The sequence below is a fragment of the Numenius arquata genome, chromosome 7 (assembly GCF_964106895.1).
Source record: "Numenius arquata chromosome 7, bNumArq3.hap1.1, whole genome shotgun sequence".
NCBI classification, from domain to species: domain Eukaryota; kingdom Metazoa; phylum Chordata; class Aves; order Charadriiformes; family Scolopacidae; genus Numenius; species Numenius arquata.
In genome coordinates this window covers 62213513-62238281 of record NC_133582.1, presented here as the reverse complement: position 1 = coordinate 62238281, position 24769 = coordinate 62213513, and the positions used below count along the sequence as shown (strand labels likewise).

The following is a 24769-nucleotide window of genomic DNA, read 5'->3' as shown; positions in this document are numbered from 1 at the left end:
GGAGGAATGCATGAGCATGCAATGTAGTTAAAAGGCATTTACTTCTTGTCAGTACAAGTTTCTCCTAAACCTGAGCTCTAATTACCCAGCCACCTAAAAGTGTGAGTTCTTTTTCTAGGGTTTCCCTGGAGCAGATGGCAGGGTTGGGCCAATCGGTCCGGCTGGCAATCGGGGTGAGCCTGGCAACATCGGATTCCCTGGACCGAAGGGTCCCACTGTAAGTACAGCACAGAAACTTTCTATTGCTGTGAAGGTATTTCCAGACTAATCTGTGGGTCCCCAACTCTAACAGCTCCCCTAACTCTAACTGCACACATCTCCCTGTGTGCTCCCCTGCTGTTTATTGGGTGGCATCTGCTTACATTCAAGAGTTTAGTTTTAAATTATTTTCCAGTTATTTAAAATATTACTAAAGAAATTAAAAACAATTTAATTAGTTGAGGAATATTTGGACATTGAAGTGATTAGAAAAAATATGTCTATATTATAATTCATACACGCTTCTAGAGGTTGGCACCAAGCCTAAGTTTCAGTCCCAGAGTATTGTTATTTATGGAGCACAATCCAAAGCTCGCTCACTTCAGAGGAAGAGCTGCCAGTGATTTCACTGGGGCTCTTGACACGTGACACAGAGGGCACAGACAACAATAATCATCTCCTGGTTTTGTGTTGTGGCTGTACATACACACGCACGCAGACATAATAGGGCGTATTGCATGGGACACCCAGCAGAGTGTCATGAATTATGATCTCAAAAAATAAAGGAATGGAGTTTTGAAAAGGGAAGCTGTTTGTTTTTGAGCTGTTCTTTCTAAGTAGTTCAAGAAGGCAGATGGAGCTTGTGGGTGTTTTAATTCAGGTTAAAGAAATATTACAGTAAGTCTTGTGGCAAGGAGCATATCGGTCATTGTTTGGTAGCTTAAACTGAATCTAGTATGAGCTCTTGGGTAACTTTGCATCTTTTTCTTTCAACTTCAGGGTGAACCTGGCAAACCTGGTGAAAAAGGCAATGTTGGTCTTGCTGGCCCCCGGGTATGTGGATATGTTTTCTTTATCAACCTCCAGAGAGAAAAAAGTAGATATTAAAACATCTGTAATAAAGTAGCACTATCTTGTGCAAGCTTGAACAGATGATGAAATAGAAAAGCACTCGGGAATGCACTCATCTGGCCTCGTGTCAGTGAGGACTATTGTGTAACGGATAAATGAAAACTACCCTTCTGGGGTATTAATTGGCTAATTAATTGTGAGGCATTAGCTTCCTATGAAGTGCAGAAAATAGCACTCCCTGTGAAAATTTTTGAGGACAGTGTATGGTTTCTAATTTCTCCTGTAAATTTCCAGCTTCTTACTGATAGTTGGAACTTACAAATTCTTCCATTTAAGGGACAAAATAATTGGTCTGTTGTGGGAAAAATGCTATCAGTGTGGTTCCTAGAACCTGTAATTCCAAAGTGAGTTTCCTTAAGGATGAATGTGCTGCAATAACTAAAACAATCGCCAGAATTTAAAATTTAAGCATCTTTAGTACCCTTTGATAGTGGAGCTCTTACAACTAAATGGTTAAGTTTAAAGTATGCAGCCAGGGACCTCTTTTTGTGTGTTTTTGGCACAGAATCACTTTAGAGAGATGTTATTCGTAATAAATCAAAACTTTGATAACAGCTTTCTGCTTGAACACGTTTAGGGTGCTCCCGGTCCAGAGGGAAACAACGGTGCTCAAGGTCCTCCCGGAGTCACTGTAAGTTACGGATCCAATGCGTGATTTACTTTTCATTAATGGGACTTCCCATTTTAAAATCCATTTTCCTGCATTTCTCCTTCCAAGTTAATCACTTGTTTGTTCCATCCAGGGCAACCAAGGTGCAAAGGGTGAAACAGGTCCCGCTGGCCCTCCCGGCTTCCAGGTGAGGAGCGGTGTGCTCTGCTCAATCTGGTCTATGGTTTACAATGCACGAGGTGCTTCTGCCTTAACTTTACATGTCCTCTTATTTCTTTACCCTTAGGGTCTGCCAGGTCCCTCGGGTCCTGCTGGTGAAGCTGGTAAACCAGGCGAAAGGGTGAGTACTGCACGAGCAGGGGCAGGCATCCCAGAAGTGTTATTTTTACACTTGCACATGTGGTAAAGCAAGAGCCTGTTGGATCCATTTGCCAAAACAAAGCAATCTGTGTTATACACAAAGTTTAACACTCCCCTTTGTCAAAGCTACCCACAAATGAAGAAGATCTGTCAGAATTTGCAACATCTTTCTTCCCAAAGTTTTGGTATGAAACAGAGCAAAGCCAGTTCTTTGCTTTTCGGGCCTTAAGCACCCATAAACTGTGCCCCCTCCCCCAAAAGACAAGACAGTACACAAAAAATATTCTACTTTGAACCTTGAAGATTTCAAAAGAAATTCAATCTAACCTGCATTACTCCAGTTGTGGGCTTCTGCAACTCAGTTGATTTTGGTGAATTTCCAGTGGGATACAGCTGAGGTGGCTCCCTGGTAATTCAGGCGCGAGGTTCTGCTCAGTGTGGGATGTAACCTGCAAATTGTGCATCCTTGTGTCGTAACCACCTTAATGGTCATAGTTACATCTCTCTGTGTCCCTGGAAAAGAGCTTACACTGCATGTACCTGAAAAATGAGCTTGGATTTTAATCGCCAACTCTTTTCTTCAGATGAGAAATCACTATTTGATGTGTGCTGTGGGATACTGTGCAGCTTTATGAAAAGGGGTTATTTCTGTGTATCCAAAAGACTGGGTTCAGTCTGAAGGTTTTCAATACGCTGCTGCAATTTGGGAAGCATTTCTATTTACTGCTGAACACCTAAGCACAATTTAAGCTAACAAGTTTGTTTTAGAAATAAGCTTTACCAATGCATCTTCTCTCTTCTAGGGTCTTCACGGCGAATTTGGTGCCCCTGGTCCCGCTGGCCCCAGAGTGAGTCACTCATTTGAAATCTAGTCCCGACTGTCTAAAGGATGTGTTCAGAAATAATAGTAGCTATAGACATTTACAGGTTTCTCCAGACAAACGGCTCTTCTCAGTTTGAGTACAGTGTATTTCACACTGTGAATAAACACCTGTGAGGAGCTTTGTGTGGAAGCCTTCCTGTGTGGCAAGAAGGTCCCGTTTATGCAGAGCAATGATTAGCTTATAAAATGCTCTGTTAATGACTCGCTTTCTGAATCCACCTGTAAAGAGGTTGATATTTAAACTACATCTGTTGCTTTTTCTCTTCTTCTGTCTTCCATACTAAATGTATTCATGGCAAATACTCCCATTAGCTCATTGTCAGTCATGTCGATCAGTTTAAATAGCACTTTTCCTCCCTATATTTAGTGCCCCGAGGCTGTATAGATAACCATTCCTCTTTAAACTTTCATTTTGCCGATCTGTCCAAGCCGAGTTCCCTTTATCACTGCAGGAGCAGTTACCTGGCTCAGCTCTGCCCTGCCTTAAGCACCTCCTACCCAGCCAGAGCGTAGTTCGTTCAGTATTCCACGTTAGGTTTTACTGATGCTTTGTGTGACAAAATTAACACTTCTGAAGAACACCTCACTGCTTGTGCCACAACACATTTGCCTTTTCCACGTCTGTATTGTATCGTTGGCTCTTGGCTGTCACCTTTTCCTTTCTGTCATTTCCACCACATGAAACTCCCATTTACAGCACAAATCCTCATTTTTGGTGCCTAAATAAATGGCCTGGTACTTTGCATGCTTGAGTCTTGTTCCCCTTGTGCTGTGACAGCCACCCAGCAGGTTACTTACTTCTTCCTGTGTAACATGCCAGCCCTTCTTCCTGTTGACGAGAGCTGCCACCTTTGTGACATCTGTGTATTTCATAAATGTCTGTCTTCCTTTTCTGCCTCTCTGTCGTTTGTAAAGGGTATGTAAAAATAATGGAAAGATACATTATTTGGGGAACATCACTGCAGTATAAGTTAGCCTTCTGCATCGTTTGTGCTCTTTCACTGGACACTATTCACTGATGTCCAGCTTGGTCATACTGGGATAATTTGAGATGTCTTTAGTAAAACTGGTATTTCTATCTTTGATAGATCAGTGGTGTGTTTAAGACCAGTTTCTGGCTGCTTCTACATCTCCAGATGGCCTCTGCTGCAGAATTCATCCTTTTACTTCTTATAGTGTCCAGGTCACGTTAGCAGGCTTTAGCTGCCACCCTTATTCACCAACATTGACCAGAATTATGCCACTGTCAAAATAATTGTTTGCCAATTACTGTGGTTTTAATTTCACTAGAACCCCTTATCTGCCCTCAAATTGGTGTCAGAAGCTCCATTTGACAATAGAATACAAGACACTGTTACCAGAACAAGAAGAGTAGTCAAAATCTGTGTCCAAGAAGTATTTGTGCTTTGTCAGCTAGTATCATGATGCCGGACTTTAGTAATTCATTTTTCTGTATTTGTGTCAAAAGCCAGAGCCAATTCTTATTACCAGTTTAGTTAATCTCTGCACAACTCTAACGTAGTTCTTCATGGTTTGTTAGATAAAAACATGTTGCGTTGTCATTGCTGCCAGTTAGTGCTTTTAAACCTCTAAGCTAGAGAACAATTCAAGGCAGGACTCAGACGAGACTCTCTCCTGCAGGGTGAGCGTGGTCCTCCTGGTGAAAGCGGTGCTGTTGGTCCCACCGGTCCCATTGGAAGCCGTGGTCCATCTGGCCCACCAGGCCCTGAAGGCAACAAGGTGTGTTCCAGCTTCTCCAGCTGCCGTTGACTTACTGTTGAGTCCCTGATGGAGGCAATCCAAAACCTTCTTTCCCAAGAGCAGAAGTGATGACTAGTAATAGGCAGTTACCTATACACCATAGCCCCTGGGTCCTTTCTTCACGTGGTGAAGCTCCATCCCAGCTAGTCCATCCTAATATTGAAGGGTTTTATGTTTAGCATGATAGGTGGTGGGAGGGGAACTCCAGTTTGGACTCCGTTTGACTACAGTTTGTCAGCTGGGTGTAATATTATTCTGGTTTGAGATAGGGTCCAGGATTTTGGCCAAAATTCACACTGACTTGTATTTATACCCACCTCTACTTATACACAGGAAGCTCTTGTGTCTAGTAAGCCTTGTTTTCCCCCAAATATTAGCACAATAATGAGCAGTCATCTACCAAAATAGCGTTGACTTGATGCTAACTGAATGTGGGTCTTGGTTCTCAAGATTTTCATGGGTAGTCTCTCCACAGAAGTTTAGTTTAGAATGTGGGACACCCTAAAATCTCAGGAGCCCACAGAATCAGAGAGAGTGTTCATGACTGTCATCTTCACTAGCTAAAAAAGTACAATAAGTACAATAGCTTAAGGTGAAATACTGCTGCTCGCATTGTTTACAAGCAAGCAGAACAATGGGCAAAGTAGGAATGGCAGAATTTTGTTCCAAATGGTGTGTATGGTTTGACCCTATCTTACACGATGCGCTGTTGCTCCCAGGGTGAGCCTGGCAATGTTGGTGCTGCTGGTCCTCCTGGTCCTGCTGGCTCCGGTGGAATCCCAGGAGAGAGAGGTGTTGCTGGTGTTCCAGGAGGCAAAGGTGAAAAGGTAAGATTCAACCTGCTTCGTTACTGCATGGGTGGGTTTGTGAGGTGCTTGAATATCATCAACTTCGAAAATCTGCAGGTTACCCCAACACAACTTCTTTTTACTGTGAAACTGTATTAGGTGGTGACGCACGGGTAGCCAATAAGTAGAGAATTTGTTGGTCTAACAGACTGGCAGCCTTTTCTAACGTGGTATTTTGATCTTTGCTCAGCATTGGGAGTTAGTTGAAGTGGCAGTTAGTGCTTCACAGGATTGGTTAACAATGAGCTTATCTTTACCGAAGAAATGCTAAAGCTGTCTCTGAGTACGGGCTTTATAGCAGGAATGGCCCTACCCATCATAAAGGACTGAGTCTCTCATCAAACCCTTGACCACTCTAGGTGCCGTGACTGTGATAGAAGTAAATCAGTTACAAAAATGTTATGATTATATCAGCTGTCTATAAAATCAGAAAGCATTTTAGCCAATGTAAGCCCCTATGTGAAATTGTGAAGTCTGGCTGCGAGTCCTGTTGCTACCTCTGCTTTATCCATATAATTATCTGTGAAACTGATTTTTATCCTGCTAAGTACATCTCATTCCATGTTCTCTTCTGCTCATTATTTAAACTTAAAACTGAGATTTCTAGAACTGCCTTGTTTTCACTAAAAAAATCCATAGTCATTTAGCACAAATGGAGTTGTAAGGAAATGAAGATGAAAATCACTTGCAATTTTTTATAAAACACTGTGTACTGACGTGCAGATTAATACAGAAGAGTAGGATAGGGTTTTCTTAAAAAAGGGATTTCTTCTTAAGGGATTTCTTAAAAAAGAAAAAAGAACAGAGTGCTTGTGTGATTTCTTGACACTAGTGATGGCCTGGATATAACTTCTCATTATACGAAGCATATGGCATGTTATGTGAGCACTCATGTGACGTCATTGTCTTAACAGTTGTTTTCCTGCTCCAACTAGAAAGTACAACATGAACACCCAAAAGAATTCTTATTGTATGGTTTTCTTTTTGACCTAAAGAAAAGGGATTTTTGAGGGGGATTTACCTTCATCATTTGGAATATCCATCAGCTTGGGTTTGAATTTTTAATTCCGCTCAAAATTCTTGCCGCCGAGGGGAAACTAAATAGGTTTGCCGTGAAGGAGGGAGGCTCATAATTCTGAAAAGCGCGTCAGTCCCCTTTGCCGGGAAATTCTCGCTTTACAAGTCGGTACATACTCAGCAATCAGAGTGAAATAATAATCAAAGTCCATTTCCTAAAAAACAAGCATGATCAGCATCTCATATGATATACAAGTAGCACATGGATGCCCAGCAAACAGTTCAAGACTTGTTTCATCCAGACAATGAACACGATAGTGTTCATTACCAATATAACGCTTTTTTTTCCCCCTGTATTGTAGGGTGCCCCAGGTCTGAGAGGCGATGCTGGTGCCACAGGAAGAGATGGTGCCCGGGTAAGTGTCTCTTGGTTCTGCTTGAGTTTACCCTGCTGCACACACCTGAGAGCTTCAGTGACTGCAAAGTATGTTCAGGACTTAACATTGCCCACTTTTATTGTATTCCCTCTTATTTCTGCTCATTTTTGATACAAATCAATATGATTTTGTTGCACCTTGTCCAGGGATGCTTGAGTTCAGGGGGAGAGAGAGAAAAGTGATCACTCCTCGTGCACACAAGCAGAGAAACTACATCAGCAGAGAATCTTGTATTTCACAGACAGCTGTTCAGTGTGACATTATCCTCTTTAACAGCTAATGCTAAAAGCAGCTTGCAAAACCACACAAAATTATCATTAATTTGAGATTTTGGCTGCCTGTCCCAGTATTCATAGTTTTGAAGGAAAGTAATGGAATAGATTTTGTTTTATAAAATCCTGTGTCCTTTACCAGGACTGGTACTGTTTAACATCTTTGTTGGCGACATGGATGTTGGGGGTCGAGTGCACCCTCAGCAAGTTTGGGGATGACACCAAGCTGTGTGGTGCGGCCGACACACTGGAGGGAAGGGATGCCATCCAGAGGGACCTGGACGTGCTAAGAGAAGTGGGCCCGTGTGAACCTCATGAGGTTCAACCAGGCCAAGTGCAAGGTCCTGCACCTGGGTCAGGGCAATCCCAGGCACAAACCCAGACTGGGTGGAGAATGGCTGGAGAGCAGCCCTCAGGGGCTGGATGGGGCTTTGGGCAACCTGGTCTGGTGGGAGGTGTCCCTGCCCAGGGCAGGGGGTTGGAACTAGATGGTCTTTAAGGTCCCTTCCAACCCAACCATTCTATGATTCTATGACGATATTAAAAACAGCTGGAAGAAAGTCACATACCTGTTTCCAGGAGGAAAGAGAAAAAATGTTAAAAGTAGTCACTCCTGCTTACATTTTGTTAGAAACAGTGTCCTGTCTCTTGACCTATAGGGTCTCCCTGGTGCTATTGGTGCTCCTGGCCCTGCTGGTGGTGCTGGTGATCGGGTAAGTCTATTCTTTGAATGAAAAAGCATCTTGTTTCTTTATACGCTTTACCCACACATGAATATTTAAGATGTGGAATTCCATAAAAAACAATTCCATCTTTCTAGTGTGCACAAGCTCTGCAAGTTCAGGTTTGGGAGGCAAGCATTACTGGGACTGTAGAACTCTTCAGTGAAGTTTGCCTTAGCACCCCAAACCTTCTTCTAAAAGGGCAGGGAAGGGAGGCACATCTACCTGGCAGTGGGTTATATGGGGAGAGGGTTTTGATTTAGGCTTTGTATGAATTCTTCCCAGTTGAGAGTAATCTCCACAATCCTCCTCGTGTTTTGATACGGTGATGAACACATCAGCTCAGAATGATTCTTTATCCCGTCCAAGTATGGTTAGAAATTACTAATACAGGGCAGGTCAAAACAGAAGCATTTTCAGTAGTACCCACTGGAGAGTGGAGACCCAGTGGAGACCACTGGAGACACAGGGAGACTCGCTCCATGTGTCTGTACCACGAGATCATCCTTGCTCTGACTGCAGTGAGGCCTTAACCCACAGCATCATAATGTTTTCTGCCATCTGTTCTAGGGTGAAGGAGGTCCTGCTGGTCCCGCTGGTCCCGCTGGTGCCCGTGGTATCCCTGTAAGTAGTAATTCCCAGAACTAGTCCTGTGTTACAAGAGAAAAATGCCCTTTCAAAGCCCATTCCAACCAGTCTTCTCTTCTTTGCCCTCTCATTAGGGTGAACGTGGTGAGCCTGGTCCCGTAGGTCCCAGTGGATTTGCTGGACCTCCTGTGAGTATTGTTTTTGCTTTCCTCTTACCAGTGCTGTGCTATTTCTCTATTTCCTTCGCAAGCTTTTCCAATTCCTTGTTCTGTGTGGTTTTCTGCCCATAGGGTGCAGCTGGTCAGCCTGGTGCTAAAGGAGAGCGTGGCCCGAAAGGACCTAAGGGTGAAAGTGGACCAACGGGTGCTATTGGCCCAATGGGTGCCTCCGGACCACCAGTAAGTGAACTGTGTCTCCGTAAAACACATGGTTCTTAACTGTGCTATGCATCAATACGCTAGCCTGGAGGCCCTGAATTTTGAAAAGGTAGTTAAAAAAAGAAACAAAACTTCAAACCGGGCTCTGAGGAAAGTCACCAGACTCATTTTCTCACATTATATAAATTTTGCCAACTTACTTGGGCTCAGATCGTGAGTCTGGAAATGAAATGAAGAGGAAAAAATAGTAATTTTCAACTTGCCCTGAAGATCAGCAAAACCAGTCTATCTTGGACCGTCCAGGGGGTGATTGTGGGTAAGCTCTGCACTGAGGATGATGGTGTCTTCCTCTCAGAGACAGGATGTGCTGCCACAAGTCTGACTCTCAGACCCAGTCATCTGGAAGCATTTGTGCACCCATTTGCACACAGGCTTTTCGTGTGCTAACACCTTTATAGCCCCAAGGCACATGCTGCTTCATGTATGCGCAGCCTGTTATTGGGGAACTGCCTGAAATGATGCAGTCAGGCCCTGGAGTTTCAGATACTGTGAAGTGTTGCAAGATAACGTGGCTTGGGGTTCTTACTGTGGGCTTCTAATAGTCTTTCACAGTTTGACTTCTAGATTTGCTTAGATGCATGTTAACATTTGCAGGGCGAATTATTTTGAATCCTAAATACCTTGTGCAGCTCTTCTCAGTCTGTACCATACTCATTTTAAATGTCTGTGAGAACTTGCTATCCTAGTGTCAGGGCAGGAATTGTAGTTTTGGGCCTAGTCCTCCTCCTGTTAAAGTAAAAAGCAAGATCGCCCTTAACTTTTATGAGAGTGAGCCTGGGCCCTTACTCTAAACAGGGAACATTGACAGTCTTTGCTTGATTCATCTCTCTTCTTCAATCCTTCATGCGTAGGGTCCCGCTGGTGCTGCTGGTCCTGCTGGCCCTCGTGGTGACGCTGGTCCTCCTGTAAGTATCCAGGCTTTGGGCACTGGCGTTGTTGCTTTTTCATGCAGTCATTGTTTCCTTTAACCCAAATCTTCCTTTCACTTTTATTTTTAGGGTATGACTGGTTTCCCTGGTGCTGCTGGAAGAGTTGGTCCTCCTGGCCCTGCTGTAAGTGACTAGTGAGGAAGCTCTAATGGGAGATAAGTCAGGAGTTCTGTTGGTTAGAGAAGATCCTCATTTTTGTTACACAGACACAAATTCTAACCACGCTGCAATCAAGTCAGGTCCTTACGGGACTGGATGAGATGAGAAGAAGTCTCTTAGCTGTTTAAAGTCCCAGAGCGGGAGTTACGCATTTAATCTGGGGTGGGCTTTTTTTACGCTCCAAGCATCGCTCTGCATCTTGAGGTGTCCAAGCATCTGTAAAGATCTGTGTTCCTTTTGCTTTTGGTCACCACGAGTTACTGCATAGCCATAGATTTTGAGTGGAATGAGAAGGTCATGTCCTACTTGAAATAGAATGTGATCTTGTGTCTGTGCTTCCTAAAGTATCTGCAGTTCCAGCCCCTGACTCCAGCAGAGGAACCTCTCGTGTTTGAGAATCCCTGCTGCTTTACTTTTCAGCCAAAAATTCCCATTTCAGTTTGACGTTTGTAGTTTTCAAAGGTGTTTCCAACCTTTACCAAAATGCACTTCTTTCCTTAGAAACCCTGCATTTAAATACGTTGTAAATCCCAGTATCCAAAGCAAATAATCCTCCTGGAAGAGGTTTTCTCGCATAGATTTTATAGCTGCAGTTAACGTCTCCAGAGCCAAATGAGTGTTTTCCTGCCAAATTTTGCCACTTTCACCTGCACTGAGTAAAAATAATGAAAGTTGCTGCTTCAGAGCAGCTGATAACCTGCTTATTGCAACACACGATTTTTGTACGTGGACATAAAATGAATGTTATCTCTGTTCTCCCCAGTTAGTGGGTCTAATGATACCGTATTCATACTCAACCCTAGGGCATCACTGGTCCCCCCGGTCCTCCTGGCCCAGCTGGCAAAGACGGTGCCCGAGGTCTGCGTGGTGATGTTGGCCCCGTTGGCCGTACTGGTGAACAGGGTATTGCTGGCCCACCTGGTTTTGCTGGGGAGAAAGGTCCATCTGGAGAGGCTGGTTCTCAAGTAAGTAACAGAGTATCACATCTCATTAAAAATGCTTTGAGTAATTGTTATGGTTTCTGAGATACTTTTGGTATTTGTGAAGCGCTTTTCTTTCATACATAAATTTATCAAAGCTTGTAAGTAGAAGTTCCACTGGGACTCAGGAAATTGTTTAAAGATGTGTTTCACATGGGTCAGGTTTTTCTCTCTTAAAGTCGTTAAGGTTAAAGTCATCTGGCCCCAGGGTGGCTCAGAATCATGCAAATAAATAAATTAATTTTGAGTGTCTTTAAGCTTGCATATCCAGAATCACTGGCATTTTGAAAGTCAGACACATTTCTGTCTTATGGAACTATGCACCTGTGTGAATTACCAGTCTGTTGCTCAAAAATCTATAGAAATTTCTTTTGTGATCTGCAGAAGTTGCAGCTAAGAACTTCAGTGTCACTGTCACATACGTATGTTAAAATTTTGAGAGTGACTATTGAAAATTTGCCCTGTAGTGTCCAGTATAAAGCAATACATTTTCTAATTTTTATGCTCTAATTTAATTTTAGTTACGAAAAACATAACTGAACTGAATTGGCCTGACTGTAAGTTGGGATAATAATTTAGGGTAATCTGTCAGGATAATTACTTACCCCGAGGTTGGCGCCACATACGCTCAAATTTCAAGGAAATTGAAAAGTCAGTAGAGACCTCCTGAGGGTTGTCTGGAGATGCCAGATCTCCTGTCTCAGGTGATGTGTCTCTTTGCTACGGACTCCCCTCACATAGTCACCTCCTCTGGACTGAGAACCCCGATTTTCTTGCATCACCCACCCCTACTGGATAGGAAGGGAAAAAGCACAGATATAGTGATGTTCAGAAACAGCATTTTCACTGGAAAGCAGTCATGAGGGGAATGTAACCGGCATGATGTTCTTACAGACCTTTAGCTTTGTAGCTCAGTCTCATGTCCTGATTACAGCTACGTCCGTGCAGGAATGAGCCCTGACACCGCATTGAGATCTCTGTTAATATAAATAATTTTCGCTTCATCTTGTAGGGTCCTCCTGGTACCCCAGGTCCTCAGGGTATTCTTGGTGCTCCTGGCATCCTTGGTCTGCCTGGCTCTCGGGGAGAACGTGGTCTTCCAGGCATCTCCGGAGCAACAGTGAGTATACAACCAGTTAAATCCTGTAAACAGACAGGTGTAAAGAGAAGAGGTCAGGTCTCCTCTTAAGGGAAGCTGGGAAAAAGGAGATGTAGATCCTGCTGTTTCCATAGCTGCTGCAAACAGGATTTAGAGCAGGGGAAGAAATTACTGCTCGCTGCAGACAAACAAGATTTGTGTCTGCAGGGGAGCATATTTTTGAATGGCATCAGGGATTTCTGATAGAACAGGTAGAAAATTTAGGATGAAGATAATATTTGGTATAGTTGGACATGTTTCTTGTGTCCTGGACCTGTTTCGCTTCCAGAATCAATTGCAGAAAAATGTTTCTCTTAGATATAGGTCAGCAGTTCTGTAAGACTGGTTTGTGTTGTGTTATAACGTCACATTTTGTTACCACTGTTCCTGTATTAGGGTGAACCTGGTCCCCTGGGTGTTTCTGGTCCTCCTGGTGCCCGTGGTCCCTCCGGTCCTGTGGGTTCTCCTGGTCCAAACGGTGCTCCTGGTGAAGCTGGTCGTGATGTAAGTGATGTCTTACTTGCTTTTCAGGATTGCTTTTCTTTTATTCTGAGCCAAAGACAAATACCCAGAAAAGATGGACGCAAGCGGAGGTTGTTCTGCCAGCAAACTTGAACCTTCTGCTGCTTCAGGGCAGGACTCTAATAGACATGGATTCTCACCCCCAACTAGGTGACAAATCCTTCAGGACAAAAGTTGTGTCTGAAATACATCCTGGAGTCGCTTTCCGAATCTGGAGTGGAACAAATTGCTCCCTCTAATGCCCAGCCTTAAGTGATGACTTGGAGGACGGGGCCCTGCTCCCAGTTCCTCACAGAGCAGCAAAGAAACTTACTCATCCAGTTTAACTGTCCAAGTTAGTAGTTCACCTTGAAGAAAGGGATCCATCCAGTGGTTATCCATGGCTTACACTGTGAGAACAGTTAAAGTATTGACACATTACCTTGTCTCCTGTCAGCAGAGCTAGATAAAGCTTTCCCTGGGCTGTGTCGGGGAAGCTTATTTGATAAGCCGAGCATTGTTAATACAGGACTCCTCTGAGTCCTGAGACTCACAGAATTGAAAGACATCAGAGAGTAGTAATTTTATTTTGTAAGTATGAAAAAGAAATAAACTTTCTGCTCCACCGGAATCGTCTGAAGGAAAAGGTTTGCTGATGCACACAGTGAAACAGCTGAAGTGCAGTTAACATTCACAAAGGAAGCTGTTTAAGCTTGTGAAGTACCACAGCCAAGTAATTCAGCTGTGCCTACTGTTGAAGTCCTTTTCTCACCACTGGCATTTTTCATCTAAAAACTAGGTCTCGGTTTTACAAGAGTGCAAGCTAGATGAAAACCACTATTGTCTTGACCTTTTCATTTACAGAAATATAGCAAAACCCAGTAATTTTCTTCTATGCTGAACTTCTAAAACCTAAAATATTTGAAAACCATCTTATTTTTCTGAAAACATTAATATATTTAAGGGATTTGAGAATGGCATCTATAAGGAAGAGTTTGTTATCTTCAAGGTTTATGCTATTCCATCTCACTGTCTTCTTACTCGTATTGGGAGCAGTTAGACTGATGCACAGTTCCACGTGAGATAAAGAGTTTAATGTGTTTTCATGGTATTTCAACAGGGCAATCCCGGAAACGATGGTCCTCCAGGCCGTGATGGTGCTCCTGGTTTCAAGGTGACTTGTTCTTCTCTTTTATTTCATAATCATGAAAGAAATATCCCAGTATGTGTAAGTCAGTAGTGACACACTGTCCCTCCCTCTGCACTCCTTTGTCCCTAGGGCGAGCGAGGTGCTCCTGGCAACCCTGGTCCCAGCGGTGCTCTGGGTGCTCCCGGTCCTCATGGCCAAGTTGGTCCTTCTGGAAAGCCTGGAAATCGTGGTGATCCTGTAAGTTGATTAGACCTTCATTTTTTTTAGACTAACACAGGACTAACATTTTTCCATCACATACATACGTTATACATCAAACCCCTCCAATTTGTGGATGATTCCTTTCCTTTCTGCAGAGATGTGTTGAGCATGGAACCTTTATTAGACGTAATATACAGCAGTGACGTGCATTTTCTGTTTGCATTCCAGGGTCCTGCTGGTGCTGTTGGACCTGCTGGTGCTTTTGGTCCAAGAGGTCTTGCTGTAAGTCTGATTTCTAAATACATCACCGCACTGGGGCAAGAAGAGAAAGCACACTTTATTAGTAAGGACTCATGGCTGTGCTGAAGACATGGGCCCAAGAAGTAGTGCTTAAGAAGCTGTAAATATTTATAGACGTAGAACCTCGATCAGTATTCTCTCTTATGGGACCGATCCTGAAGCTTTTGGGATTGACACTCTTCCTGGGTGTGTTAACAGCTTGTACATATATATATATATTGGGGCAACCTATGGCGTAATATAGAATGTTTGTGCTTTGTTCTTGCTTTGACAGTGGTATATACCTGAAGCCTTCTGTTTTATTCCTCTGACACCTCTATCCCTTCCTAGGGCCCACAAGGTCCACGTGGTGAGAAAGGTCTCCCTGGTGATAAGGGCCCTCGAGGTCTGCCTGGCTTGAAGGGACACAATGGATTGCAGGGGCTTCCTGGTCTTGCTGTAAGTAAACCATTTTCAGTACTCTGAATATAAAGAGCAAAAAAAGGGACTAAGTTCACCGTAGTGTGGAATTACATATGCAGAACCCAGCAGGTTGATACTGCTTAACTTCCCTCTGCATCATACTTCAAAAGTCACAGGATTCTTTAATACTCAGCGCTCTTCACATAAAATGGCAAATTTTGATACTGCCATAGGTAGTTGGCTTTAGAACTGGGAGTACCATTAGTTGCCCTGAAACTTGTCTGCATTTGGCTAGCACAGAATTCAAAAAGCTCAGCCTTTGTTTTAATATTATTTCTTACTCTGGCCAGAAATTGTAAAGCCTTTGTATCACAAAGAAGGAGGAGTAATTTGTAGATTTTATTCCCTTTAAATTCTGGTATCTCCTTTAGGAATTCTGACTTTTATTTTAAAGCTTTCTCTGAAAATCTGAAAAAATTCTATAGAGACTTTTATAGGTTATCCCCTTAAATAGCCTCTCCTCCCTCCCCAAAGCAGGCATTTCATACCCCAGCTGCACTAAAAAAGGCCATTAGCCCTAGGTTCCCATTCACTGAGCCCAAATACATGTGCTGACTATAGCTCACCCCTGAATCGTGCTAATACCCATGTGTGCCGCTGCATTGTTTTAGTGACTATGGATGTATCTTTCTCAATAGGGCCAACACGGTGACCAAGGTCCTCCTGGTAACAACGGCCCTGCTGGCCCAAGGGTATGTGGATTTAAGAGCATATTCAAATAACTCTCCTATTCCTTTTATGCAATATATATGTACACTAGAGATATGAATATATATGTACACTAGAGACATGAATCTTTATTTTTAGTGTCTTCTACTGTCATTAAACTGTTTGGGGTTCCTTTTAGGGTCCACCTGGTCCTTCTGGTCCTCCTGGTAAAGATGGTCGCAATGGTCTCCCTGGACCAATCGGCCCTGCTGGTGTGCGTGGCTCTCACGGGAGCCAAGGCCCTGCTGTGAGTATAACTTAGTTTTTGTTGATTTAACACATTTATGTCCCAGTTACAAGAAAATAACTTCAAAAGCCTAGCAGTTTAGGAAAAGACTTCCAAATGTCTGTTGTTATTTACCATTAAATGTTTCCCCAATAGGCCTAAACCTGAGGTCCTTGTTCATTCTGTATAGCCAACCAGCAAATACCCAAAGAAGCTGTGATAGTCCCACACTGTGTGTCTACTACTGCTTGAGCCCCGCGTAGTCACCAGGGCAGGTCCATCTTTGCTGCCTCAGAGTACAGCAGATTAGGGGCTAGAATTAAGTAGGACTATGTGTGTGTGGAAGCATTTGAGAGAACCATCTGTCTAACAGAATGCTGCTTCTCTTTTACTTTTGAAAAACTTCAGGGTCCCCCTGGTCCTCCTGGTCCCCCCGGTCCTCCTGGCCCCAACGGTGGTGGATACGAGGTTGGCTATGACGCAGAATACTACCGGGCTGACCAGCCTTCCCTCAGGCCCAAGGATTATGAAGTTGATGCCACTCTGAAAACATTGAACAACCAAATCGAGACCCTGCTGACCCCAGAAGGCTCCAGAAAGAACCCAGCTCGCACCTGCCGTGACCTGAGACTCAGCCACCCCGAGTGGAGCAGCGGTACGTTGGTGCCAGATGTTTCCCTTTCTGGCTCAGGGAGCACTGCCAGGTTATTAGTGTTCTCGGATGAACGGGATCCTCAGCCACCCTGTGAAAATACTAAATGACGAATGAAGAAGGTCTCTCTGCCTCCACTGACAATAGATACAAGGGCATTCTGAAAAGCTTTTTATAGCTATTGTTGTGCAGTCATTAATATAAAAAGATTTAACCATAGCTTTCAAATGCAGTTTCTTAGACATTAACAGTCTAAAATACGTATTTATCCTAGTTATCACCATAATATTGTGCCTCGTTGGGACATTTATGACCTGTCTCTGAGTTCCTCCATCAAACAAGTGCGTACAAACCAAATGCAAGCGTTACGCTGAGTGAACTATTGTTGGTGTTTCTCCCCTCAATGGCAGGTTTCTACTGGATCGATCCTAACCAGGGCTGCTCTGCAGATGCCATTAGAGCCTACTGTGACTTTGCCACTGGTGAGACCTGCATCCACGCCAACCCTGACAACATCCCCACGAAGAACTGGTACATCAACAAGAATCCCAAGGACAAGAGACACGTATGGTTCGGTGAAACTATCAATGGTGGCAGCCAGGTGAGTGATGGAGGGGAGGGTGATGGTTTCTTACAAGTGCTCTCTGAAAACATGCCCAATTCACTCACTCTCATCAGGCAAACACATAAGTCAAACTCTCTTAGAGGAGAAATACAAAGAAGGGAACTACCTTTTGTCTCAAGGGAACAGAGCTCCAGTTCCCATTTGGATAACAGTTTGCTGAAAGGATTTCTCAGTCTTGTCCTAATTTTTCTTGGTGTCTGCAAATGATGAGTTCAGCGTGACAGTGGCTATTGCTAAGGGAAGCCCGCACTGGAATATGCCACATTAGTATAAAGACAGTATAGAAACTATCTGAAAAAGTAAGAAAAACATCATTGCTTATTATTCGGGTTGAGACCTTTTGCATATGACACTGTTCCTGGGGAGTTACTTATATTACACATGACAGACCCTGAGCGTGTGCCGCCCCACCAGTCAGAATTGCCAGAGTGAGTCAAAACAAGAAATATCTCTACATGCACGTTAAACACCATACTGGCCAATTGCAAATAACTGACTTTTATATAGCCAAGGAGACCTAACTACATAATTCTTAAATGAAATTGAGTTGCTCTTGTGATGAAATTGCAGTGTCCAAGGAATCTAATGTAGGAACAGAAGAGCGATCACACTGGTTCAGGATGAGGGTCCAGGGCAGTCTAGGGGCCTGTTTCTTCCGATGGCTAAAAGATGCTGTAAAAGAATATAAGACTAAAGTAAACATTTGTAAAATCCACAGACGCTATTCTGTTAGACTGAAAAAATATGATCAGGGTTTTCTCGAGGCAGGCACTGCTTCTGTGTATCTATGGAAATAATAGATTTCCTTTCTTGACCTGGTCTGATTTTGTCCTTGAATCCCCACAAACTGTTAACGCTCTGGTTTGGGACAGAGTTCCACAATTCAGCGACACCCACTCATGTCTGGTTTTCAGCCTCCTCCCAGCATTATGTGATGCTGTCGTGGTTGCTGTCTGGAGTTGCAGTAGGCAAGTGATTGCAGACTCAGGTGTTGGGGTTTTTAATGTCCCTAGATCAACTGTCACATACTCCCATTACAAACACCCGCCTTCCTCCAGCAATGCCATTTACTGCGTTTCCTTCTGGTTTTCAGTTCGAATACAACAACGAAGGAGTAACCTCGAAGGACATGGCCACCCAACTTGCCTTCATGCGCCTGCTGGCCAACCAGGCCTCCCAGAACATCACCTACCACTGCAAGAACAGCATTGCCTACATGGATGCGGAAACTGGCAACCTTAAAAAGGCTGTTATACTGCAGGGATCCAACGACGTTGAGCTCCGAGCTGAGGGCAACAGCAGATTCACATTCAGTGTGCTCGAGGATGGCTGCTCTGTAAGTAATGCAGAACCCACCTCACCTCACCATCAGTGCCCCCGCTTAAGCATGGGGCTAGGGACAGAGTTGGGCTTTGAGTGAGAATTCAGTTATCAGTCAGACCAGCAGAATTTTGTGCAGTGAAGATGAACAGCCTACAAAACCATCTATGCCAGATATTTAACATGTGGGAAGTACCAGGGTACAAACAAATCCTGCCTTGTGCTGCATGGCAAAAAAAGAAAAAGCTTTACAGAGGGACCAGACCCAAATTCTGTGCAAGCTGAGCATTGGTGAGAAAGTAGTGCACAAGCTGTAGGAGGGACAGGACCTTCAAGTCCTGAAAAACTCAGGCACTGAGAATTTAATGTCAGTGTGAATAGTATGGTAGTTTCTGTAGAGCATCACACATACGACTTCAGAAGATTAAAGTAACTATTTTCTCTGTATCAGAGATCTAAGCAGTTGGATTACGGGTACCTGATTTGCCAACAGTGGCAGCAAAATTAATGTGAAATTATTTCAGAAATGATCCATTCAGCTGAAATAATTCTCAGTCCTATGAACAATGCAGTAACAATTGTAATGAACCTTCTCTTGCAGAGAAAGAACAATGAATGGGGCAAAACGATCATTGAATACAGAACAAACAAGCCGTCTCGCTTGCCCATCCTCGACATCGCACCTTTGGATATTGGCGGCGCTGACCAAGAATTCGGTTTGGACATTGGCCCAGTCTGTTTCAAATGAATGAACTAAAATTAACTTAAAGCCTCTCCCAAATTATTCTCTTGTCATTTCTTTTTGTAATGAAAGCTGACTCCTTCCATTTCTTCTGTTCATCTACTTGCTTAAACTCTGGGCGAAAGAGAAGGAGAAGAATTGATTGGAGCATTGTGCAATGAAATTTAATACAGCCCCAAAAGGACTTGGAAGTCTTTCAAGATTTAACACCTTGCTTTGGGAAATGTCAACCTTTGTAAAGAAAAAAAAAAAAACCAAATAAAAAATCATGAAAGTTTGCACCACTTGTGGCCTTTGAATATCTTCCACAGAGGAAGTTTAAAACCACGACTTCCAAAGGTTTAAACTACCTCATACACTAAATCAAGTGTGATCCACATCTTTTGTAGGTACTTCTCTATATGATCTGAGGTACTGTCAGTTCCACTCAAAATACAGTGGTGCTAATTGCATTATTACAGAGTATCTTTCCAATACTTGAACTTCGATGGTGCTAGTAGCATTTAAGGTATCACTTCTCTGTGTCTTTGAAGTCTGTCTCAAAACTTAGGTTGTCCTGTCTCACCCGCAGCTTAAGCACGTGGATCATTTTTCCTCATCTTTGTCCTCTTCCTCCAAAATCAGGTGCTCCTGCTTTCAAATCTCATTTCCATCTTCTACAATGGGTAAAAAAAAAAAAAATAAATCATCATTTCTCAAAAAAGAAAGAAAATGTATTTTGTATATGTGAGATGTTTAAATAAATTGTGAAAAAAAAAAATGAAATAAAGCATGTCCAGTGTTCCGAAAGAAACTATTTAATGAGTTAAGTTACTTGCTTAGATGCACTGGCAGGTACTCGTGCCCAGAATTGGCAGTATGTTTGCATCACTGCGACTCTCAGCCCCTTGCTGTAAAACACCCGCTCAGAGCATTCCCAGTCTGCCTTCAACGGTCTTACGGGTGTGATTCTCCCTTCAACTCCTCATTTCAACACCACCTTTTGAAAGGTCCACAAGAAACTCAGTAACTCCGTGCCTCGTAGTGAGAGAAATTCAAAAGCAGAAATAATTCCTTTTTTTCCAAAGGCCAAGCAGGATGAACGGGTGAGAGAAGGAAAGGAGTCTTCTGTCCTAGGCCTGGAGACAGGAAGCTCCTTGGTGTTGCACGAAGGACACACAAGGACACCCAAAGGACTGTGAGGATGATGGCAAAAGCTGGTGAGGGGAGAGATGAGACGGGCTGAGGCAGTGGGGACCTCCAGAGGGGAGCATGAAGGAAACACCCAGCAGAAGGTCCTCATAACCTGAAGGTGAGAGTCCAAAGGCAGCTCCAAACAGTGCGAGGAGAAATAAGGACTAAAAACTGTCTCTGAAGAAAGTTTTTTCCTTCTTGCTTGCAAAGTATTGATTAAGGAAAAAAGGGTAAATACCAAAACACAGCCCTGAGTGTGGCTGCCGTGTGCCCCCCGCTGTGTGCTGCGCTAAGGGAAGGGGAATTGCCAGGATAAAACAGACCCCATTTTTTCTTAAGCGAGTAAAACATAACTGCAGGTAAACGCCTGAATTTATTCATTGGATCATGATGATCCTTAAAGTGTTACTATTTCAATCATTGGTTTAGTAGTTCAAAATACAATTTTTGTGGATGTAAAAAGAAAATAATTAAATGCTTTAAAATGGTTAAGAGCTTCTTTTCTCACGCAGGTTATCTACACGCCAGGAAGTTCCTGTGAGGACTGAAAAGATAAAATCAGATCCCTCGGTGTATGTAATCCCCTGGGATGTGTGCAGAGGCCATCGCCAGGGCTGGGAGGTGGACTATTGCTGCCTGGGAAGGGAAAAAACCCAACCCACGGTACAGGTAACACCTGAGGTTTAGAAAGGAAACTACAGAGGGCAAACGCTGTCCCTTTTGTCATCTTCTGATTCTTCCCCTGCTCTCACACCCTGCTGGGCAGAGAGCGCTTCCTTTCTGCCAGCCCAGCGGTGACACCCAAATTCTGTTTTCGCACCTGCGCCACAAAAGCGGACTGGCTTGGAGATCAAACCAGGAAAAAAATACATAGCACCTCCCTCACAACTTCTGGTCTCATTAGCACCCAGAAGACACTCAGTCTGGCCTGCAGGGCTGGGGCTCAGCAGAACTTCCCGCCCAATCAGGCATTTTGCTTACGCTGCGCACGATGCTGAAGAAACCGTCTTTCCTCTCAAGGACCATAGCTGAAAATCAGTGAGACGAGCTGCAGACAGGGCAAGGAGCCTTCACATTGTCTAAGTTTAATAGATACTTTGGTTAAACTCGTAGCCTTTTACTATCTGAAACTCTGAAATTTATGATAGCATGATCTAAAAAAATAGAAACTGAGTATCTGGATCTGGTCTGTTGAAAAACTGGGATTTCCTTTCCATTTTCAAGCTGCTTTGCGCTCTTCTGCCACCCTGGGGGCACAGAGCCCTCTGCTGAGACCCAGGAGGTGTTCTTCAGGCTGGTGCCTCCTTTGCAGAGTGGAAGCACTCTGTCAAAGCCAACACATGAGACCAAAGATCTCTTCTGGATTTATCAGCTGCTCTTGTGCATTTTTTTCTCAGCTATCAGCTCACCTCTTTCCCAGCTAATTGTCTGCTGCTTGCTCCCAAGCCCATAGGATGCTGGAGATTTTGCCTTCAGCTTTGAAAGCAGCATTTAGATCCTTATGCTCCAGCTCTCCACCTCACAAAGATCAAATGCCTGCATGTACCATGAACGCAGGCAGATGGACAGCGGGGAGAGAGCCCTCCCAGTTCTCCCTGTGAGAGAAGGGCTGGCTCATAAAGTGCTAAGAAGAGAGAGCTGCTGAAGGGACAGACTTCAGCGGTTTCACTGCATGTGGATTTGTTTCAGTTTTAGGCTTTAGAGAAAGTCATATTCTGTCAGTTAAGCCTCTCAGTGCAAATGTTTTTAAAGCATAAGCAAAAGCATCACATCAAAGACTTAGATCCATATGGCTGCCATTAGAGCAATTACTAAAGTGTGCCGTGCGCTGATTTGAAGGCGGCAGCAGCCACTGAGAGCTGCCCTGCGGACTCCAGCTCACCCGGCTTCTACACAACATTTCTGGAAATGGCACGACCACGCAGCTTTCTGTTAACTCCTAAATGACAAATCTTTGCTAAGCCTGAGGTGCACAGTAGCGCATGTTGATATTCTCTCTACATATATTTATATTTCACCATGCTGAAATTACATAGAGCTATTAGAGCTCAGAGTAACCCAACAGAGCACCCTACAGACACAAAGGTTTTACAAAACAGCATGAACCCTAAGGAACACTCTGTAATATTACGCTTAAATCAAAGTTGGAAGGGACCCTAAAGGCCATGTAGTTCCAACCCCCCTGCCCCGGGCAGAGGAAAGGGAGGGACTCGTCCCTGGGTGGGCTCGAACCACCAACCTTTCGGTTAACAGCCGAACGCGCTAACCGATTGCGCCACAGAGACTCCCTGCTGCAAAATTTTTCTGTAATAAAAAATATTTGTCATTTCTAAAATAAAATTACCTTCCTAAAGCCCCTGATTCCTCGTAGCAGAGATACTCTGCATTAACTCCTACTATATCCTGGAATCTTTCAAGCTGAAAGAAACCTTACAACACCATGTTTCATTGCAGTCCATTTTTTCATATAGGATCTAAGTAATTCAGTGTTTAAATGCAAAAACTACTCAAGAGCACCCTGCAAATTCCAGGAAGAAATGATGATGGAAAATAAGTAAGACTGTTCTTATTGGAGAAATTACATTGGCTGGTGAGTTCTCCCTGTCAGTCGTGAGAAGAGAGCCCTCCTCCACAGGCTGGCTCTCTCACTGTCCAAACCAGCAGCTGGGAGTATTTCGGAGTTCCACCAAATTTCAGATTCATTTAGAGACACTTGGGAAATTAGCATAATTAAAGATCTGGAGTTAAACCAACAACAGCGAGAAATGGCCTTCCGGATACCTTTATAAAAACAGACTTCTTCCATTTCTAATACAGCTTGGTTTTCACTCCTAAAATAGTATTACAGAATCTAGTCTATAAATATCAGTCACTCGGAAAAACCTGAGCTGACAAGACATTTAGCAATTTCAGAAAAGTGTATTTCTGCTGTCCATAACTGCTGTCCATAACAGTCAATTACAATTTTTCATTCACAAATAAAGCTCCTCATACTTTGACTTCTCCATTTTAACTTTTGTCCCATCAACTAGTTCCCATTTTTATATTTGCTTTTAAGTTATAAATTCCGTAGCTCATTCGTAGCAGGTTCCACAGTGAAATACGTGCCCCTTTTTACAATCACCCACTTGCCCTCCCCAAAATATTGCTGGACAAGTGACACCAGCCGAGAGCGTGAAGGGAAAGCTGCTGTATGCTAAAATGTTTTTAACACTTTTTTAAACTGTGTTAGAAGTTGCTCTGTGGAGCTGAGTATTCCCAGTGGCCATCCAAAGGACGCTGCGCAGCCACCCTCCAGCAGCATTAAATAATCTGGCCACGTTATTTGCCCATCGCCATAGGTGTAGCTCATATTTTACTTTTTATTTTGGAGAGGTTCTGAGACACTGAACTGCACAAAAACAGTGGCAATCATCCAGGAGTGAAAACAGGTCGGTCAGTGTTGAGGTCTGGAACCCTGTGGGACGTTCTTCCAGTTTCTCATGGCCAGTAGATGACACTTCATTCATCACTAATACTTAATTTTTCTTTAGACAAATGGCCTTTGTGACACGGAAGTTTGCCTCAGTCCAGGCTCAAGGATCAAGGGATTGAGTTTCCTACCCCAGTGTTTTCTTACCTGCTGGGATATTTTCCTACCTTGGTGTTCCAGGCACTATTTGCAGGCAATAAAAACTGCTTCTCACTTTTCTCACCTCCTTGTTCCAGCTTTTTACCTGTCTCCATATCTCAAAGTGCCACTCCTTCCTTATACTGCTTTTCAGCTTGTGAACACCATTTTGCCAGGAAACCCACCTCCCCTCTTCATCTACGCCTCTCCCTGATGTTCTTTTGATCATTTTCTAGCTTTGGACTGTTTTCCTGTCAATCACGCTGTTTTCCTTGCTGTGTTTTGCCCTATATTGATTGCTGACCCCGTTACAGACTCCAGGCTTTGAAAACTGAACTGATTTTTTAAGAACTAAGGGAATGAAGAGAACCGCTTTAGAGATGCTTTACCTTCAACCAACATTCATATCGAGTGCAGCCTGATCTTTCTCTTACTCTTATCAAATATTTTTTTCCTCAACCTGTGCCATACCCTCAGCTTCTGGAAGGCTGCACGCCGTCTGCGCACTCAGATGTCCTGGGACATGCACACCTTTGGAGCAGGATCAATGGGCACAAACCAGGAGCGAGGCTCAGGGCAAAACCTGCAAGCACTGGCCACAAACCCTCCTCCCAGAGCAGGAAGAGAGAAGCCTGGCCAAGGAGTACCCACCTCAACTGACTTTTAAAGAGCTTTTAATAGGAATTCTAAGATCTTATATTTAAGAAACTACATCTTTAGGCCTAAAGTATTGCAAGATGATATCATGAGAAGGAAGGGAAAAAAAAAAAAACACGAGAATTTGAGCACAAAACAAGAGCAGATTGGTCCAGCCAGCACAAAGTATAAAAATGAGGCTAAAGACTGTA

The 24769-nt window shown here is 43.6% G+C and overlaps 1 protein-coding gene and 1 non-coding gene across 5 annotated transcripts in view; one reads left to right on the top strand and one right to left on the bottom strand.

Moving 5' to 3' along the window:
- The window catches only part of COL1A2 (collagen type I alpha 2 chain), a 38119-nt gene extending 18195 nt beyond the window's left edge, over window positions 1-19924 (top strand). For all 4 annotated transcript variants that reach the window (XM_074150192.1, XM_074150193.1, XM_074150194.1 and 1 more), the window contains 28 exons: window positions 119-217; window positions 979-1032; window positions 1688-1741; window positions 1854-1907; window positions 2007-2060; window positions 2884-2928; window positions 4605-4703; window positions 5444-5551; window positions 6952-7005; window positions 7958-8011; window positions 8591-8644; window positions 8743-8796; window positions 8899-9006; window positions 9897-9950; window positions 10044-10097; window positions 10937-11098; window positions 12126-12233; window positions 12648-12755; window positions 13873-13926; window positions 14032-14139; window positions 14332-14385; window positions 14734-14841; window positions 15504-15557; window positions 15713-15820; window positions 16208-16454; window positions 16862-17052; window positions 18170-18412; window positions 18998-19924. In XM_074150192.1, the coding sequence (XP_074006293.1) occupies window positions 119-217; window positions 979-1032; window positions 1688-1741; window positions 1854-1907; window positions 2007-2060; window positions 2884-2928; window positions 4605-4703; window positions 5444-5551; window positions 6952-7005; window positions 7958-8011; window positions 8591-8644; window positions 8743-8796; window positions 8899-9006; window positions 9897-9950; window positions 10044-10097; window positions 10937-11098; window positions 12126-12233; window positions 12648-12755; window positions 13873-13926; window positions 14032-14139; window positions 14332-14385; window positions 14734-14841; window positions 15504-15557; window positions 15713-15820; window positions 16208-16454; window positions 16862-17052; window positions 18170-18412; window positions 18998-19144 (2691 nt within the window). In that variant the 3' untranslated portion in view covers window positions 19145-19924. The remainder of the gene's footprint in view (window positions 1-118; window positions 218-978; window positions 1033-1687; window positions 1742-1853; window positions 1908-2006; window positions 2061-2883; window positions 2929-4604; window positions 4704-5443; window positions 5552-6951; window positions 7006-7957; window positions 8012-8590; window positions 8645-8742; window positions 8797-8898; window positions 9007-9896; window positions 9951-10043; window positions 10098-10936; window positions 11099-12125; window positions 12234-12647; window positions 12756-13872; window positions 13927-14031; window positions 14140-14331; window positions 14386-14733; window positions 14842-15503; window positions 15558-15712; window positions 15821-16207; window positions 16455-16861; window positions 17053-18169; window positions 18413-18997) is intronic.
- Window positions 19925-22522: 2598 nt separating this feature from the next.
- TRNAN-GUU (transfer RNA asparagine (anticodon GUU)) lies at window positions 22523-22596 on the bottom strand. The gene has a single exon. It is a non-coding gene; the product is annotated as a tRNA-Asn (tRNA).
- Window positions 22597-24769: the final 2173 nt, after the last annotated feature.